Source organism: Ascaphus truei, chromosome 3 (assembly GCF_040206685.1).
Source record: "Ascaphus truei isolate aAscTru1 chromosome 3, aAscTru1.hap1, whole genome shotgun sequence".
NCBI classification, from domain to species: Eukaryota; Metazoa; Chordata; class Amphibia; order Anura; family Ascaphidae; genus Ascaphus; species Ascaphus truei.
In genome coordinates, this window is record NC_134485.1 from 198819514 (window position 1) to 198838847 (window position 19334).

The 19334-nt window shown below is 45.5% G+C and overlaps 1 protein-coding gene across 1 annotated transcript in view; it reads left to right on the forward strand.

The window, feature by feature from the left end:
• The window catches only part of ASL (argininosuccinate lyase), a 46975-nt gene that overhangs the window by 19520 nt on the left and 8121 nt on the right, over nt 1-19334 (forward strand). The window contains exons 7-14 of the mRNA XM_075589917.1: nt 1873-1950; nt 2394-2471; nt 4336-4388; nt 5422-5484; nt 6912-7026; nt 11754-11838; nt 16322-16381; nt 16976-17059. Of these exons, the coding sequence (XP_075446032.1) occupies nt 1873-1950; nt 2394-2471; nt 4336-4388; nt 5422-5484; nt 6912-7026; nt 11754-11838; nt 16322-16381; nt 16976-17059 (616 nt within the window). The remainder of the gene's footprint in view (nt 1-1872; nt 1951-2393; nt 2472-4335; nt 4389-5421; nt 5485-6911; nt 7027-11753; nt 11839-16321; nt 16382-16975; nt 17060-19334) is intronic.

Genomic DNA, 19334 nt, shown 5'->3' on the forward strand with positions numbered 1-19334 from the left:
CACTCCACCTGCCTAATCACAGCTCTGTGAAAAAGCCTGTTCCCAGAAACAGGAGGGAGATTTTCCTCAGTACACAAGAGTGCTGACAAGAGGAAAGAGGTCTTGAGCAGAAAGGCTCTGCTGAGATCAAGACACCCAAAGATCTATATTCCTGGACACAGGAACCTACCAGAGACTGACATGAAGGGCCACCTGCTTTAAGGTATCTCTTGAGATTTTGGGGAATAGGGTGGTAATGGGATTATCCCTCCAGCCCTGGAGAAAGGGACTGGGGAAGTAAGTTAGCCCTTAAACAGGGATAGGCGGTTGTTGTTTTCATATGTTTTGCTGTGTTAAAAGGAACAGGCGCAATAAAGCCTTATTTTAATTTCACCTTAAAACAGTCTCCATTGCATACCTCTGCACATGTCCTCTTACACCCTGTAACATCATGTGGGAGACCCAGGCCCCCTGTTACCAGCAGGTATGCACCGCACTAAGCTATCTAACCGGAGTAGCGTTTTCCCTAGGAGGCCCTATGTGAGATTGGGTGGGGGAAACAGGGATAGATATGTATGATAGTATGTATGGTAGTATGGTTGAATGGTTGTGATCACTTTATTGAAAAACTAATCATACATTTTAAGATACACGTTCTTTCCATCATCAGTTTGAATGGGACTGCAGGGACCCCCCTGCTGTGTTAATCCGATGGGCCATTAAGAATCTCACAGAAATGTTGAGGCATTTTACTGTGAGACTGCCCCAGAATTTCCCAGGCAAGTGTTCTAATACTGGTATGTGCCGGTACCCAGCCTCTTTCCTTCTCCTGCTCATCTCTATTGCATTGTCGTGGTGCTATGCGATATTGGCCATGGCAACGCGTGGTTACAAAAAGATGATGCCGGAGATGAGAAGGTAAGAGAAAAAGGTGACGGTAGGTGCCAGTACACTGTATCGTCTCAAAAAAAGCCCTGGTTATATCTAACAAATGGGAGGAGCTAGAGCAGGGGTGGGCAACACCAGTCTCAAGGGCGACCAAAGGTCAGGTTTTCAGGATATCCCTGCTTTAGCACAGGTTGTTCAACCGGTGGCTCCGTCTTCGACTAAACATGCCTTTTATAGTGCTTCACTTGTACTGTTGCATTGTGCACCGTTTTACAATAAATTAACTCTCCACAATGTTCTTTTATTGGTTGGGTTACTAACTAAGTAACTAAGGGCTATTCTCTGGTTAACAAAAATAATATTTAAATGAGTCTTTGTATCAGTGACAGCCACATTTTGTTTTGGTGAGAAGTACCTTGGGCTGTAGTTATTTTACATCGAAAGCACTTGGGATATCGGAGTTTGCAATCGCTATATGGATGCATCACTGGGCAACTACAGTACAGATGTAGCCACCTTTCTTGCAGCCGTTGGTGCGACAGGCTGTGTGAAACCTGGCGCATTTCATGCAAATGTTATCACGGCACCATCCAAACAAATGTTGTATGATGACCAGTTGCAGCGCATCATTTAACGCCTTTCTTTTACAACATTGACTTTTATTGAGGCAAAGAATGTTGCCTTCGCATGAGCAGACTATTTTACTAGATTATTTGCACCGTTGGGTTGTTTTTAGCCAACCAATGAACTTTGTGTAGTTTGCTGCGTTGGCTGTATGAAGTACATCAAATTCAGTCTGTGTACTCGTGTCATGCCATTTATTTAACGCCTCCATCAGAGGATGCAAACCATTCCCTTTTGTCATTAGTTCCCCAAAACACAAGGACGGTGCTTCTTTCCTGACCTCCACTCCTCCAAATACCTTCGTAACACATAAACGTACAGTATTTTGTGTCTATGCTAATTCCCATTCCTGACACCATATCGTGTCTCTTTCTGCTGCAGAGAAGTTGACATACTGTTTCCGGGTTACACCCACATGCAGAGAGCTCAACCTATACGCTGGAGTCACTGGATACTGAGGTAATAAACCTATTGCAAGACCATTCCATGGGAGAAAAACATTTGGATGAGCATCTACAGCTGTAGCTGACGCTAGTAGACCAGTTATCGCTAACTATCACCCATTAGTGCTGCCGCAAGTTTTATTGGGAGATTTGCCATGGCATTGTTTGTTACAACATTGAGCAATAATGTCTGCTACATGTGTACATGACTATTTCTAGTAAGTGGTGCTATGCCATAAGACGCCATACTGTACCTTCAGATATCTTATGCATAGCACCATTTAGTTAATGACCCATTATGCCACTGGTTTGCCTGGAGTATCCATGATGTGGATGTATATGGGCATAAACAGATTTAGTTTTTTTTACACTGTTTGCATTTAACACTTCAAAGAACCAACCACTGTACATAAAGGTAACTGTTCATGTATTATTGCTGTTTTTTCGCTCCTGTCACAGCCATGCAGTTGCATTATGCAGGGACGCCGAGAGACTGGGACAAATAAGGAAGAGGGTCAATGTTCTGCCGCTGGGAAGGTAAAGTAATGTATTCTAGTAATATTTGTGATCAGATTTCAGTGGTTGAAGGATCGGCAAAGCATTTCTGTCCAGTGGTTTGCATAGCACTTCAGTGCTGAACAGATACTACTGTTCTGATAGAAAGATGTAGCACAGGCACCAAATATCTGCTTTTCCCACCAAACATTTTGAAGCATAACTCCTCTGTAAATCCCAACACCTACCAGATTTTACATGTGTAAAATGCCAATCAGTGTTATACATTTGTCATTCCATTTTTTTTTTTTGGCACCATATTAATTTTAAATCAGTATAAGGCTACGCTTATTGCGACGGTGACGTCGGGCCGCGGTCGCTGGAAAACTCAAATTGAGATGACTTCCAGCGATCGTGACCAAGCCGTGGCGCTTACTATACTGCAATGCATTTGTTTTGACGTCGCTGCCGCCGGAACGAAGCGCAGCCTAAGCATTACGGTTTGTTAATATAAAGTACGACTAGTTCTGTGAAAATGTTCCTTTCTGGATGCTCTTATAGTCACACAGGCTCAAAGCAAAAGTGGTGCACTTTGCATCAAAGAAAAAATCCCATTGATTCAAATGGAATTTGTTTATTTAATACATGGTGCAATTGCGCCACTTTTACCTCCATGCGTATGGGCCTGTGTCTCCCATTTTTGGAAGGCCCACTCACACTGACGACTTATGAATAAAGAATAATAGACCCAAGTTCATCCAAAAAAACTTTCCTACATTACTATTCTTTTCTGGCAAGGGGCCATGTTGTACAATATTAAACAAGGCCCAACATGTCTGGGCACCGTGTGAAGTATCTGGGAGACATTACCTATAGGCAGACTACATCCCAACCAGGGCTGCAGACAGATTTCCACAGGACTACAGTACTAAATGGGGCCCCCTCCCCCTGTTGGCAGTGTTGCGACCCCCCCCTCTCCCCATTTCACACCTCGCGAGCCCCCTCTATTTCCCTCCCTCTTCCCATATATTCCTCTCCATCTCGCCTCTCACTGACGTCAGAGAGCCCCGTCGCGTGCCGACAGCGGAAGCTCGGCGGCGTGTGACTGAGAGGAAAGGTCCTGCAGGCAGCTGAGTTAGGGCCTGGCCAGAGGTTGGGGGAAATTTGCAGTGCCGGGCCCTCTCCAGCCAGTGGGCCTGGGACACCAGCCCCGACTGTCCATCTCTTTCCCCCTTCCCCTCTCCAAGCGGCCCTGATCCCAACTAAGAGCAATGTGTTGCTGGCACCTCTTGCCAGTGAAATGATTAAGCAGACCAATGTTCCAAAATTAAAGAAAAGGAGGGTGGAAACGAGACGTAAAGTTATGGGGTCCATTAAATATATGGTCATCGTAAATCTCCATGTAATTGTAAAGTTGAGATGCATGTTATTGTTGTGGTTTTCTGGGAGCACCTCCAATCTACTAGTTTTTTGTAAACGGTTTACTTGGCACAAATCTTATGGGTTCAGTGACATGTACAGTGTGCTCATCTGCATGTCATTTCCCATAGTCCCAGGCTGCAGTGGAAGAACTGTATACTAAGAGATAATGGTGGAAGACAGGGGTGCAAACCTGGCAAACATCTGAATGCGCTCACTAGTGGTATTTTTATTTATTAAAATGCATCATAACCTGCAACTAGTTATTTTAGTTTATAACCTGTTAAACACTGGTGTTAATTATGGATGGAGGATACTTTTCAAAGCTTAGAAGCGCTTTAAATCTATGAGAAGTATCTGAGCCCAAAGCTGACTTTGTGCATGTGACATTTGGGTTAAGCAAAGCTTACTCAACATTTGAAATCAACTTCAGCAATTGCTGTATATCAACCTGTGTAACCCCAACTTGTTTTTGATTTAATGACAGTGGTGCAATAGCCGGTAATCCATTGGGGTTGGACAGAGAATTCCTGTGTAAAGGTATGTATTTATAAAAATAAAGTTTATTTAAACTCTGCTTAAAATCAACTTGGCTCCGCATCCTATCTTTTCCAGTTCCGTGCTAAAGACCATATACCCTTTATGGCTCATTCATTGCAATGGGTAGTTGGTGTATTTAGCATCGGCTGTTGTCTTATGATGTAGCGCAGCATAAAGATTTCAACTAAGTACAGCAGAGAAGCTTATTTCAGAGAAGTGTTGGCACAAGAGGTCATGCATGCTCTGTAGCTGGAGGAAGTATTTCTTCACAGAACGGGCGGAGGATTCATGGAATCGCCTCCTAACAGGTTGTAAAGGCAAATACAGTAAGGAAATTAAAAAATGCGCAGGATAGGCTTAAGGCTATGCTACATATGGAAGGAAACCAAGGATCAAATTTTTATCTGTCGTCAAATTCTATGTTTCATAAATATGTCCCAACGTATTCAACTCATGCCGTACGTACAAATCTGTACATCTAATTTCTAAGAGGATTCCTGCTTTAACTTCCATTTACTCTATATGGAGCATATGAAAATAACCAAGATAATGTTTTTAACTAAATGTTGTATTTAGTGGTCTTTTCCTTCTGTAACCCATATGTGTTAAAAATATAAAGATGGGCCTAAATAAAGTAACCAAGTATGGGACTTCATGGTTGGTGTGCTGCCATATGCCGTGTTCTGCATCTCACTGCGATACGACTAACACATTCCATGATGTCATTTGTGACTCTGCCTCTGAGTGTCGATCCTTTGTCACTCTAGGTGATTTGCAGAATAGAGGATAAAGTTATGTTAATTAAAGAAAATTCTGTAGATCTACATTCATTTAGAGGAAAGGTGATCTGACTTTACATACATGATACATTTATTGTTTTTGTATAGTTTGGAGACGCCTACATTTTTCTTTTACATCATTTGGACACACAATATAATATTTCTATACACCTTTGTGTTTTTTTGTTTATTTTTAACAATGTTTCAATTAAATCACTCCTTCACACAGTAACACCCTTTTCTGTCTTCCTTAGAACTCAACTTTGATTCGCTAAGCCTGAACAGCATGGATGCAACCAGTGAGAGGGACTTCATAGGTAGACCAAACTCCTCATACACTTCACTATCAGTGTTTCTTATCTATCTCTCCAAATAGGTGTGGGTTTACGCTTTTGTCTTATTACACTTCTTCTTTGTAGCACCATGAAACATTTTATAGAGACCTACAGACGAGCCAACGAGTATTCTAAAACTTGCCTTAAACTAGCTAGGTACATGCTGTGTACATTTCAGTGACATTTCTGCAGAGGCTAATGCCCCATCGGATTAACACAGCAGGGGTTCCTGGCAGTCCCATTCATTTAATCCGATGGGCCATTAGTCTGTCTGCAGAAATGTGTGAAATGTTGCAGCATGTACCTGGGTCTTTTTGGAGATTGCCCCAGGTTTGTTTTAGGATAATCATCGGTACTACATTAGGACAAAACCAGACACAAAAGGGCACATTTTATCAAGTGCCGGTATGTTATTACACCCTTTCCGGCGTTTGTTCCCATTTGAAGTCTATGGGAGTTAACGTCAGAACGGGTGCTACAAGGTGCAACAATGTTACAATCATTGAAATGAGTGAGTTTTAAGGTACCGTATGGCTTAGTACCAATAAAATCCATAATATATTTTGTAACAATCTAGTGATTGCAGCAATAGGCAATTTAATTAAAAATGCTAATTCCAAGGAATACAAATGAGAAATTGTCTAGAGTCTTGGATATTTGTAATCGTGTATTATTTTACACATGATTACCTATACATCAACAGAAGAGTACATCAAACCCCCTATAGAACCGCAATAATTTATAGGTGCCTCCTGGAACAAGAACAGTGGCCATAAAGTTGCATCAATAATTTTCCTTCATTTATGGATTTTTAGTAAAATAATTGTCAACATTGCCTTTGATTTGTAACATTTGCTGACCTATGGAGGCATAGAGTCCATCCATTGGGTGATGCTGTATATCTAAGGTCGTCTCCGATCAGGAAGCGGACCCGCAGGGCTGAGATAGGGATGCAAATTAACCGACCAGAGCCCAGGGACAGAGTCCCGTTAGAGTATCCGTAGTCAGTAAGCAGGCAGGAGGTCAGGGCTGGCGGCTGCGGTGCAGAGTCCGGGCAGGCAGCGAGGTCAAGGTCCGGGGTCAGAAACAGGGATTCCAAATGAGCAGGCTAGCCACAGCAATAGGCTCACAAACAGGGAAGGCACGGTGGCCAGGAACACAGGGAAACCAATACCATGCTCAGGCAGGAACTGGAAGTCACTGGCTTCTATTTAAGCCCTTGAACAGGTGCAGCCAATATAGCGGGCTGCCAGTAATCAAAATGTCCAGAGAAGCCCGGTAAGGGCGGGTTCCAGGCAAAGCCTGGACACACTAGGTGGGCAAAGAGGTTCTTATGTGCCTTCCCATTACTATAATTTATTGACATTTGTCTTGACCTGTTGCCATGTATTATATTCTTTTGGTTTCAGCGGAGTTCCTGTTCTGGGCCACGCTGTGCACGACTCACCTTAGTAAGGTGTCAGAAGATCTAATTATCTACAGCACTAAGGAATTTGGCTTTGTGAACCTGTCCGATGCATACAGGTGACTATTATAAATGTTATACTGAATCGAAAACCATTCTTCTGGTTGTCGCAAATATCACATTTTAAGAGTTTGTTACTGTCACGGGGAGACCAGGCCTAATACCAGTGATCAACTCGCCAGACAAACACAAAGATTTATAATAATTAATTTATTGTAAAAAGTCATTTGCAACTATACAGCTAAACAGACAACACATACCCAACCGGGGGAAAACTGGGGATACCCTGCAGAACTAGTTGCAGGGACCTCCTTGCAGAGATTTCCCCTGACATTCCCTGCAGTGCCCTCTGGAACAAGACTCCAGGCCTAGCATCAGCACTGGAGTTGCCATTGCAGCTTCTCTCAGATACAGCAACAACTTCTGCAACTCTTCTGGCCCACTTCAATCTAACTAGGGGTCTCCCTCACCACCTTTTTGTACACTAAACCCATAACATTGAAACATTCAGGGCCAGATGATGTCAACGTGCCCAGCGCCTGATTGGTGGGTTGAAATATACCGTATTTCCTCGATTGTAAGACGCACCATCTATTTGGCCCTTACAATTGAGGAAAATTACTTTTTCACTTACCATAGAGAGGTCCCATGGCAGCAGAGGATGAAGCGGGCGGCGGGGCAGGAGAGGTCCCACGTCTGCAGATAGTTGAAGATGGACAGCGGCCAGGAGTGTGGCGGCAGGACAGGTCCCAAGTCTGCAAGTGAATGAAGATAAGAAGACAGTGGGCGAGCGGGCGGGCGGTGGTGGTGGGGCCGCAGGAAATCATAATAGCAGGAGAGCTGAGCAGGAGCAGAGCGGCATAGAGGAACGGCTTGGGAGGTGCACACTGTAACACCGGAAGTTGACCGGTGTCTGACTTCCGGTTACAGTGTGCACCTCCCAAGCCGTTCCCCTATGCTGCTCTGCTCCTGCTCAGCTCTCCTGCCACTGCCGCCGCACGCCCGCCATCTACTTATCTTCATTCACCTGCAGACTTGGGACCTGTCCTGTCGCACACCCGCCGCACTGCCTCCGCTGACATGGGACCTCTCCTGAAACATGGTAAGTGAAAAGAGGGGTTTAGTACTATAGACACTTTTTATTATTATTTTTTTTAATACATCGATTCTAAGACGCACCCCGATTTCAGACATGTGAAAATCATAAAAAAGGTGCGTCTTAGAATTGAGGAAATAGGGTAACATTGGTTACATAAAAATGCTACAGGGAAAGGTCACAGACCGTTTGTGAAACATTTACCTTGCAAACAAATTAGCCTGGAACCAGGTTAAGACACAATACATGATACATACACATAACAACCAGTGTATTATTGACAGGTAGGTGTAATGGCTGGCTTGACCTTTATTAATAGCTGCCATACTTACCCCTACCGTCACACCTCCCCCTTAAGCAGAGAGCTCTGGGGTAGTGACCCCAATGGGTTCATCCACACGCGTGATGCTTGAAGGTCAGCATTAAGCTGGCCCTGGATCGTCGTGCCGCAAAAGTCCATTGGCACTGCCATGCTCACTCCCCTTGTGTTGTACAGTAAAGTCATATTCCTGTAAGGTTAGACTCCACCGCAGCAGCTTGGCATTATCCCCGTAAAAGGGCAGCCATACACATACGGTTGGTGTTTCCTGAGGATTCATACTATGGCCAAAGCATGCTTTCTCAACCATAGCATAAGCAGCCTCCCGATCTAATAGCTTACAGTTCATGTACACGATTGGGTGTTCAATCCCATCGGCACCCACCTGACACATCACTGCACCAATGCCAAAGTTAGAGGCATCAGTTTGAATCAGAAATCGGTTGTCATAGTCGGGAGCTGCCAGGATTGGAGCGCTTGGCAGGGCAGTTTTAAGTGCTCAGAAGACGCTCTCACACTCTAGTGACCAGGTTACCATGCGAAGGAGCCTCTTTTTAGTCAGGTCGGTCAAGGGTTTGGCCAGGGCACTGTAATTGGGTACAAATTTGCGGTAATACCCGGCATTCCCCAGAAAAGGTAGCACCTGTTTTGGGAACTGGCCACCCCACAATGACTTCCACCTTGGCAGGCTCAGGCTTGAGATGCCCCCCGCCTACCCTGTGCCCGAGGTATACAACCTCTGCCATCCGTATTTGGCAATTGGCTGGCTTTAGCATCAGCCTCCTGGATGCGGGCTAGAACCGCCGGTACATGGATAACAAGGTCAGCCCAGGAATTACTAAAGACTGCCATGTTGTCCAAGTATGCCCTGGCATACCCCTGCATTCCGTTCAGTAGTAGGTGGTTGACCAGACACTGGAAGGTAGCCGGGGCGTTATTCATCCTTAATGACATGACTGAAAATTCGTACAAGCCACTTGGGTTGATGAAGGGAGACTTTTCTCGTGCCTCCTTGGTCAATGGGATCTGCCAGTACCCACGGTTCAGATCCATGGTGGTCAGATACCTTGCCCCGGTGAGCTTGTCCACCTGCTGGAATGGTTCCCCAATCACTGGTAATGGCCTCGGGGGCCTTTGCCCGATCGCCTTACCTCCCCACTCGCTTTCAGGTATCTCAGGTGGGGCAGAATGCCGATGCCTCCCGTGATACCATCAACTGACATTTGGCTGTCCGGAGCTGCCGGCATTTTTTCCCGGTATGAGTCCACGGCGCCACAGGATCTGATCTGGACTCGCAGGACAGTTCAGCAGCACGCTGCCTCGTGCCCTCCAAGTTCAGGTCCATCCGCACGGCATCCCGGAACGTCTGACTCTGCTCCGGCCCACTGGCCCTAGTAGCACGGTCAGGGATATCAGTCAGTCAAGGCGGGCTCCTCTCGCCTTGTCCAGTCAACATTCTCCAGAACTTCTACACCTGGGGGCTCCAAGGTCTGGAAAGTGATGGGTTCAAGATTGGGACCCTGAGCAGCTGATGCTGGGTCGGGATTCTGGCGACTCTGGCTCTGAGTCACCACGACCACAGCTATGGCATAGTCCTCCTCGTAGCTGCATCGAAGACGACCCAGGTCATTGCCCAACAGTACAGCAACATCTAAGGCGGGCAGAATGCCGACAATACAGATGCCTTGGCCCACGCCCCAGTCCAGAAACACGCGGGCCACTTGGAGGGATTTGCTGCCCCATCTGCCAGGGTCAACCTCATCCCCCTCCTCGGGTAAAAGGTGCTCGTTCCCCACCATATCAGGCCGAACCAGAGTAACAGCAGCGCCAGAATCCAGCATACCGACGGTTATCCAGTCCCCAATGGTCACTGGTCGGAGGTGCTTGATCCAGACGTTGGTGGGATCAAGCCCGACCATGGCAACCTGGGAAGCTGGTTGGCTGGAACAAAGGGGTTGGTCGCTTTTGTTGCTGCGACTGGCATCAGGAACATAAGTGAGGGTGCTGGATAATCTGGGCTGTCTATCCAGACAATGGCCCAGCTGCTGGGGTATGTTGCCCAGCCCCTGCAATCTTCGCTTGGCAGCAGTGGCCCCGCTGCCCAGGTCTTACAGTGCACGCTCGACGTCTGGTAGCATGCCCACCTCTGCTGCGGGCGGCCTTCTCGAATCCTCCCCCGAGTTGGCAGGTGATTCCTGTAGCCTGGAGGGGCCCGGAACTACCTCAGGGCTGGCCAGTGCTTTAGCTCTAACCACGGAGCACTGCGACTCATACAATACTAGGTCGGTGATCGATCAGCTGTTGTCGCGGTTCCTGGGAGGTATTCCGCACTCCTCACATCGGCGTACGAGTTGGTCCTTGTTCCAGGACCGATACTTGGCCAACATTCTTGTAGTCTTGTCTGTACGTTGACTAAGTTACAGGGACTGGTAAGGGTGTGTCTGTATACTGTACAGTTGTAACTTGAGTTCTGTGGTCTTCAAAATGGAGACCTCACTCCCTGAAGAATATCGGTGCTGAGCCTGGCAATACCATTGCTGTCACCAGAAAATATCCTGTCACAGGAGATCATGACTAATACCAGGGATCAACTTGCCAGACCAAAACACAAGAGTTTCTAAAATTAATTTATTGGAAAAGTCATCTCTTTATATGTATAGTCGTGGATAGCACATACCCAACTGGGGTTACCCTGCAGACTTGGTTGCAGGGACCTCCTTGTAGCGATTTCCCCTGTTCTCTCTTCCCTGCAATCCCCTCTGGAACAGGACTCCAGGCCTGGCACAAGCACTGGAGTTGACATTGCAGCTTCTCTCTGGTACAGCAACAACTTCTGCAAATCTTCAGTCTAACTAGGGGTCTCCCTCACAACTTTATTTTATTTATTTTTTAAATACACTAAACCCACAACATTGAAACATTCAGGGCCAGGTGCTGTCTACTGTACATGCCCAGGTCCTGATTGGTGGGTTGAAATGAAACATAACATTTTTATGCAACTGTTATGAATTTTCCCTAATTAAGCTTTATACGGAGTCTCATGTTTACACACTATCTATTATTTTTCTCTCGAGCATAAAGAGACCACGTGGTATGCGAAAACATAGGCTCAGACAGCTTTTACAACGACTTAACGTTACAAATGTAGAATACTTCACACCAAGAGAAAATACAAAACAAATCAAAAATAGGGTTCCAGCAGTGACTGCTAAATTCACCAGCAGAGAGTAATTGCATAGGAGTTTGTGATGAACGCCAGGCACACCATAGGCTTCGTCATTTCAGGATTTTATTGCCTTAACTTACCTTATGGCCAATTCTATTTGGAATACAACTACTCACCTGTAAACGGTTTTTATTTCTCTCTGCAGTACTGGGAGCAGTTTGATGCCTCAGAAGAAGAATCCTGATAGCTTAGAACTGATTCGCAGCAAGACTGGACGTGTCTTTGGCCAAGTATGTGAAAACCTTTTAATGTAACAGAACAATATATATATATATAGTGTGTGTGTGTGTGTGTTTGTCATACATTCAAAAGCTAGTGTATATACACTTGCACACACACTTCAATTACAGTAGGCACCTTCTATATTTATTGTTGCCCACTTATGTCAAATATGAAGCTGTATGTCAACATCATCATTGAAATCTACATATCGGCATTTGTGTAGTTACTTTGCTGCTTACTTTGAACAGCATGATATAAACATTATTAGAACAGTTGAATAGTTAATGTCATATCCTGAAAAAAAAAAATATTTCTGTCCTGTTATTTAAAACTAAAGCACATACTGTATCTTGCCTCTTTCCAACCATGACGGAGATATCTGGGTTTGACCCTGCAGTCAACAGAGAATACTGCATATTCAGATCTAAGAAGACACAGATGACTGAGCTGGTTTTGCCATGAATACTGTAGGCAGTGAAAATCCCGTGCTATAACTCGATGGATCTCAAACCTCTCATCCGTGCCCTGAGCCTGAAGCAGTCACTGAACATTCTATCCATGTGCAAACTGGGTACATTCACCTGTGTGCAAGTGCATAGGTTATTTCCATACATTTAACTCCTTTGCTCAAGAGGAATCTACACTACATTGATTATGGGGCCACGTAAAGGGAGTAATTCTTTGTAGGCCCAAGCGGCCATCCCGGGATGTTTTCTGCTGAAAATCACGATTGTCGTCAATGTGGATTTTGGACCAAAAACAGCCCTAACTGCCACTTTGGAATATATGTGGAAAAAAAGATTCACCCGGCGCTCTGTGCAAGTGAACTGAAATACTCAACCTTTATAAATGAATACAACTTCAGTGAATAAGTGATAATACGTGACAATATTAAGTAAACATCAGTGAAAAGTCTAAATACATAAGTGTATGACCAGTTAGCGCCGCTCTGCCCATGTGGAACCTTATTCTGTGGTTCTTAGAATCGTTGTGTGTAGAAATACGGGGAGCACCGATAACCGTAAAGAAAAAGGAAAAATAAAGTATAGAGCAATATCGTCTGGTAAGGCGAAAACTGAGTCCGCTCTCGCCAATTGCGTACTCGCAATCAAAATGAAGTCATCAGACATCAACACCCTAAAGTGTGAGGATCAATGTTCCTTACACCTCGCAAATGTGAAACTCCAGCAGGTCTGGTCAGAAAATGCAGTGTAAGTCAATGTAGATGTCCCATGCAAAGGAAAGAGAACAGCAGGATAGTGCAGATGGTAGTGGTGATGTATTAAAAGTAACTACAAGCCAAAAACACACACTTTTTAACCCACAATATCAGGCATTGGAATAGCAGATGTATGCCGTGGGGGAAAAAGGATGCGAGTTTTGCTGTCAGCAGGGTCTCTGTGGCTTTCTTCGGCGTTTGTGTCCTGTGCGCTGTCGGCTCCCTGGACATCCGGGTCTCTCCGTCTCCTCCCCTCGTGACGTGACGCGATGACTTCGTTCCCTCCTCACCGGCCCTACTGCTCCGACTCTATGCGTTTCACTCCTTGCTTCATCAGGAGTCCGCTGTAGTGGCACCAATTTTGGTCCGTTCTAAATACCCTAGTATACCCAATCAAGGCAAGGCATAGGGACAAGCCACCAAATCGGCTTGCAAGCATTCAAAACACCCATAGTGTGCTGGGATGCATGACTTGGGCTGCGGCCATGCTGCCGCGGCTCGTGCTTGAGCAATGACGTCACCAACTCTAAGCATGAGCACTGGGCCGTCTTTCTGCAATTTGCGTGAGCGGGAGGCGTGGTGTATAAGGGAGGGGGTGTGTAATTGGCTTTATCGGGCGTGTTATTGAACGAACTATCGTGACGTCACTTTGTTAGCGTAAAAATCAAACCAGACGGTTATAGAGCCCCTTGCTTCCATTCTCTCCCCTGCCCCCCTTGCCTCCATAATCTCTCCACCCCCTTCCCTCCATTCTGTCCCCTCCCCCCCCCCATTCGATATGGTCCCTCTCTCCCCATTCTGTGCTGTCCCCCTCCCGTCGGCATCCTCCTGCTCTCTGCTGTCCTCCCTGTGATTGGATGGCGTAAGGCTGCTGTGTATGATTGGTGTACAGGAGGGCCCCACTAATACGGCAAGTTCCGTTCTGAGGACCCGCCGGAAAATGGAAACCGCGCTTTTCGTTAGGTGCGCATGCGCAGACCGGCAATGCGCCGTACTGCGCATGCGCGACAGAAGAAAACCCCTCCATTCCACGCATGCGCGACCCTGGGCCGTCCCGTTCTGCGCATGCGCAACCCCTGGCCGTCCCGTTCTGTGCATGCGCGCGGACATGGCGTCCCCCTTCTCGGCACCGCCGTATCGGCGGATAGCCGAGAAGCGGGGCCCTGCTGTATGTGACTGGTGATCTGTGATTGGTTATTGAAGGGTCATGTGACCCTTCTAAGCGCTTGGAAATCACTTTTCCATGTTTCCCCCAAGCGCTGAGCATTGCCGTGCGCACGTAGCATTGAGCATTGCCATGCTCATTTCATAACAGACTTCTAAAGCATAACACAAATCACAATTTAAAATGTTCACATTACAAAATTCTATTCTAATATGCACATAAATGGAATATATACAAAAAATACAGCTATATAAGTTAAAATCCTATTCTATACACTACTCAATGGCCACATAATTTCTGTAAATATACAAATAAGAGTTCGTGTCACATAGACCAGGGGTGCGCAAAGTTTGTGAGCTGCGCCCCCGTACCTGGCAGCCCCAGCGTTCACCCCCACCTTTCCTGGGATGTGACATCACGTGACCCCGGGGCGGCATTTGACGTGCGTTGCCAAGACGACGTGTCACTGTTAGAGAGGTTACAGAGGCCTCGCCTCGGCATTTAATTTAAATGCCTTGTGGAAGGGCGCGGGGCCTCTGTAACCTCCGCGCCCCCCCTAGGAAATCTTTCATGCACCCCTGACATAGACCTAAATGGTCCACAGAGATAACAAACATGAATGAGGTATTAAGAGAGAATGTCCAACTAACTGTATTTTAAAATATAAAGTACACTATCAAAGTTAAAAAATGTCTACTAAAACCATTAAAAGGCTGCGATGTCTGTTGAGACCATGGGGTATCAAGGTGTGGAGTTCCACTAACTCTCCCTTCGAGTTAATTTACTGTCACTATCCCCACCTCTCCAATGTGGGGTTGGTATTATGTACAATAGAGAAATGTTTTGATACATTGGGGCCTATGCAGAGAGCAGCGCTATTTCGAAATTCGCCATTTTTTGGAGAAAATCTCGCAGAAAACAGCAGAAAATGGCGAGTTCCGAAAAACGCGCCAATTTTTCTTTTCTATTTGTAAAACTCGCCTCGCGGCTGGCGAGAACCTCAATCTCGCCAGTTGTAAAAATATCCTAATGCAGAGAGCCGCGAACGGCATCTAGCGGCTGTTCGCGCCAATAAAATGGCGCGATTGTCTCCTTTTTGCCTCGCCAGAAAAAATTGGCAAGAAGCTGCCGCTCGCGGCCATTGCAATGGGAAAAAAAAGGCGCGAATTTGTTTTTACACGTTTCTGAAGCGCGCATCTCGCCAATTTAAACTCGCCACACGCATCCATGTTAAACATAGCAGAATTCGCACTTTTCTGCATATGGAGAATAAAACTCTCCAAAAAAGCTACTTTTTACTAAATTCGCCATTTTTAAAATTCGCTGCTCTCTGCATAGGCCCCATTGTGTTAGTAATTGTTTCTTAATATTGCCAATATGTGCTAACGCACGTACTCTCAGCGGCCTGCTGGTTTTCCTACATATTGGAGGTCACAAGGGCACTCCAACATATAGACCACGTAATTGGTCTTCCCAGCTCCAGGACACAAACACCGGAGAAAGCCGCCGAGACCCTGCTGACTGAGACTCACACCTCCCCCGCCCCCACGGCATACCTCTTGCTATTTCAATGCCTGATATTGTGGTTTAAAGTGTGTGTTTTTTTTGCTTGTATTTGCTTTTAATACATCACCACTACCATCTGCACTATCCTGCTGTTCACTTTCCTTTGCATGGGACATCTACATTGCATTAAACTGCATTTTATGCCCAGACCTGCTGGAGTTTCACATTTGCGAGGTGTAAGTTTGATTGATCCTTACACTTTAGGGTGTTGATGCCTGACTTCATTTTGATTGCGAGTACGCAATTGGCGAGAGCTGACTCACTTTTCACCTTACCAGACGATAATGCTCTATATTTTGTTCATTTTTTTCCCCCGTTATCTGTGCTCCCCATATTTCTACACACTTTGGAATATATGTAATAATCTCCGTTGTTGTCAGATTGCAGATTTTAAATTGCATGTCGGTGAACAGTAAAATCCCATTTTTATCCTTTTTTTTTTTTATTATTATTATTATATATATATATATATATATATATATATATATATATATAATTTTTTTTTTTTAATCAAATTTTTTTGTTTTTGTTTTTCTTCCAGTGCTCTGGGTTTCTTATGGTATTAAAGGGACTTCCAAGCACCTACAACAAGGACTTGCAGGTGAGGGTTCGCTAAAATGCTGCCCTAGGCAGTGTTGTGAATGTAATGGGCTAACATTCACTCCTTTCATTGGTTGTCTACAAGCCTGTTCTAGCAAACCCATCCCAGATGTATTATAGTGATTGTGTCTGATCTTCCATGTCTAATAACAATACAATATTCCCAGGAAAAGATTATGGGAGGGGAGCATGGTCAGCAGCTGTACATATTATAGAGGTCCAAATCTGTCACACTGACACTGGAGCAACTTATTCAGGGGAAGTGCTCTACTTGGGAAAGTAAATTGCGTCTATCTGGAATCCATTACATATTGATAAGCCAACTATTAAAATAAACTATTTCCTAAGTCATTCGTGGTAAAGTTCATGGTCACGCTTCTAAAGATTACGTTTCAAATGAAATATTTTTCATGAATTTAAAAAAAATGGCTTTAACCATCTGGAGGCAAATCCTTTTCTGGAGAGGGTGGGCTTTATTATGATGAAGATAAAGAGGACGGCTCCTCTTATTCTGCTGGAATAGTGCAGAGGGAGGGATGAACTTGATATATCTGAAAGCTGAAATTTTACAATTCTACTGTTTCTCTGTACACAGGAAGATAAAGAGGCCATGTTCGATGTGTATGACACCGTATGTGCTGTGCTCCAGGTGGCTTCTGGAGTCATTGCCACACTGCAGGTATGTGAATTACATCTTTGGGCAACGTAACAGGGACTTAACTCTGTTAGAGAGATTTTCTTCAAAATCCAGCAGTGATCTGGTTAAGTGCAGCAGGCGATTAACCAGACCCCACCTGGCCAATTAAGTCTGTAAGAAAAGCCTCCTGTTGGAAACAGAAGAGAGATTCGTTAGCTCACATTTGGGCTAACAGAAGGAGAGCAGAGAAGCCTGCACCCAGACGCTGTCTGGAGTACAAAGACTGTGCTGAGATCAAGACACCCAGACACTTATATTTCCTGGACACAGAGCACCCAGGAACCTGCCAGAGACTGACATGGAGGGCCATCTGCTTAAGTTACTTCCTGAGACTTTGGGGTGATAGGCTGGTAATGGGAATATCCCTCCAGTCCTGCAGATAGGGTCTGGGGAAGTTAGTTAGCCCTCACAAAGGGATAGGGGGTTTATTTTGTATTTTTATGTCTTGCCTGGATAAAGGAACAGGCTCAAAGCCAAGATATAGTTTTTACCCAAATCAGTCTCTATTATATGTACTTCTGCACGCATCTTTACACAAAGTGGCACATTGCTTGTTATGGTTTTCTTTTTAAGATCACATATTACATTATAGTGCCTGTTCACTCTTCGTGATGCTATGCCATTTTGCATGTAACCTTTGTCAATCACTTCTGTGTCCCTGTCTAAAAATAATACAGAGGCTTAAAGGAGCAATCCAACCAATTTCTTACGTTTGTTTTTGTTTTTGAATAAATCTGTTCTGTATTATTAGATAATACTACTTTTTTTTTTTTTCAACTCAATGTCATTTTAATGAGTTTTTTAATTAGGGATGTATTAGGTCCAAAAAATTACCGGGTCGTTTTGACTTGCCTGCGGTGGAGGGTGAGGATGACCACTATGACATCTTGGTGGCAGCAGAGGATGACATGCTTCAGCCGGTGGCAGCAGAGGATAGCCTTCACAGCCAGTGCCCGCAGGAGCAGAGGAATGTGACCGGAGCAGGAGCATTACTATAGGACAGCCGGGGAGGAGCTCGCCCCAGCAGTCCGACCCGGGAAGTCTTCCGACTTCCGGAGCTGCACCTTCCCTGCTGTCCAATAGTAACGCTCCTGCTCCGGTCACATGTTCCACTGCTCTCGCCAGCAGCGGCTGTAAAAGCTGCCACCGGCTGAATGTCATCTTCTGTTGCCACCGCCACTGGCTGAAGGTCTGCCTCTGCTCCCACCGCCACCAGGATGTCACCATGGTCCTCCTAATCCTCCGCCGCCGGCTGCATGGCAAGTCTCTTCTGCTGCTCTGTTCCTGTCGTTCTCCAACAGAAGGTCTGAGGGAGCAGAGCAGAACGGAAATTACCCGGTACCAGTGCCCTGGGCCGGTCCAGGTACTTTAAATATAACCGGGTAATTTTCGGTCGGGTACCTAGTATATCGCTAGTTTTAATATACTGAGCCTCTTTTAATTTTGTATATGTAGCGGGTATTCCCCCACCCCCAATCGCAGATAGAGTGCATGTGAGGGGGAACCTATATGTTACCAGGTGTGGTGCAATATACCTGTTAGGCTCACAGGAGGCCTGAGCCTCCGCCAGTGAGAGCCTAGGGGTGAATCCTCTGGAACGATCTTACTTACAGCGCCTCCACCTGTGTAGGATTCTAGGAGTGTAGAATGTTCCCTACACAGGACCCACATATAGTAACCACATACACAGGAGTATAAGTATAACAGTTTACTATTTGCAGAATCAAACATAACACATACATCAACAATAACCATCAGTGTCACCCTGTAACACTACTAAGCACAACTATCCTCCTTCTCACAGTGCCTTAACCCCACTCTGTATTCCCAAAGTCCTTGTACCCAAAAGTCCCAATAGTCCCAGATTCCCACCCACGTGTGGGACAATGCTGCCCACTAAGATGAAGTGTATAGGTGTTGCACTTGGTGACTTGGATAATACCTGGCCACTGATGTCGCCGGAAGCCCCCGGCGACGGGCTCGCCCCCGCAGCAGCACACACATCAGGGGGAAAGAAACCGGGAGACAGGGGCACCGGAGGGACCCTGGCTACATATAGTAGGCTTTGGCACACTTCCACAGCAATGCAAGATCTTTGTAACACTTTCCTGATTGTGATAATTTGCTGCCAATATTCCCTGCAGTTTGAGCTGCAAACTGTAAATATAAATAATGTTACCTTGGTAATATAAGAATACATTGTAGCTGCTGAGTTACACTGACTGAAGGATTGATTTGAAACTGCAAGGTGGCCATT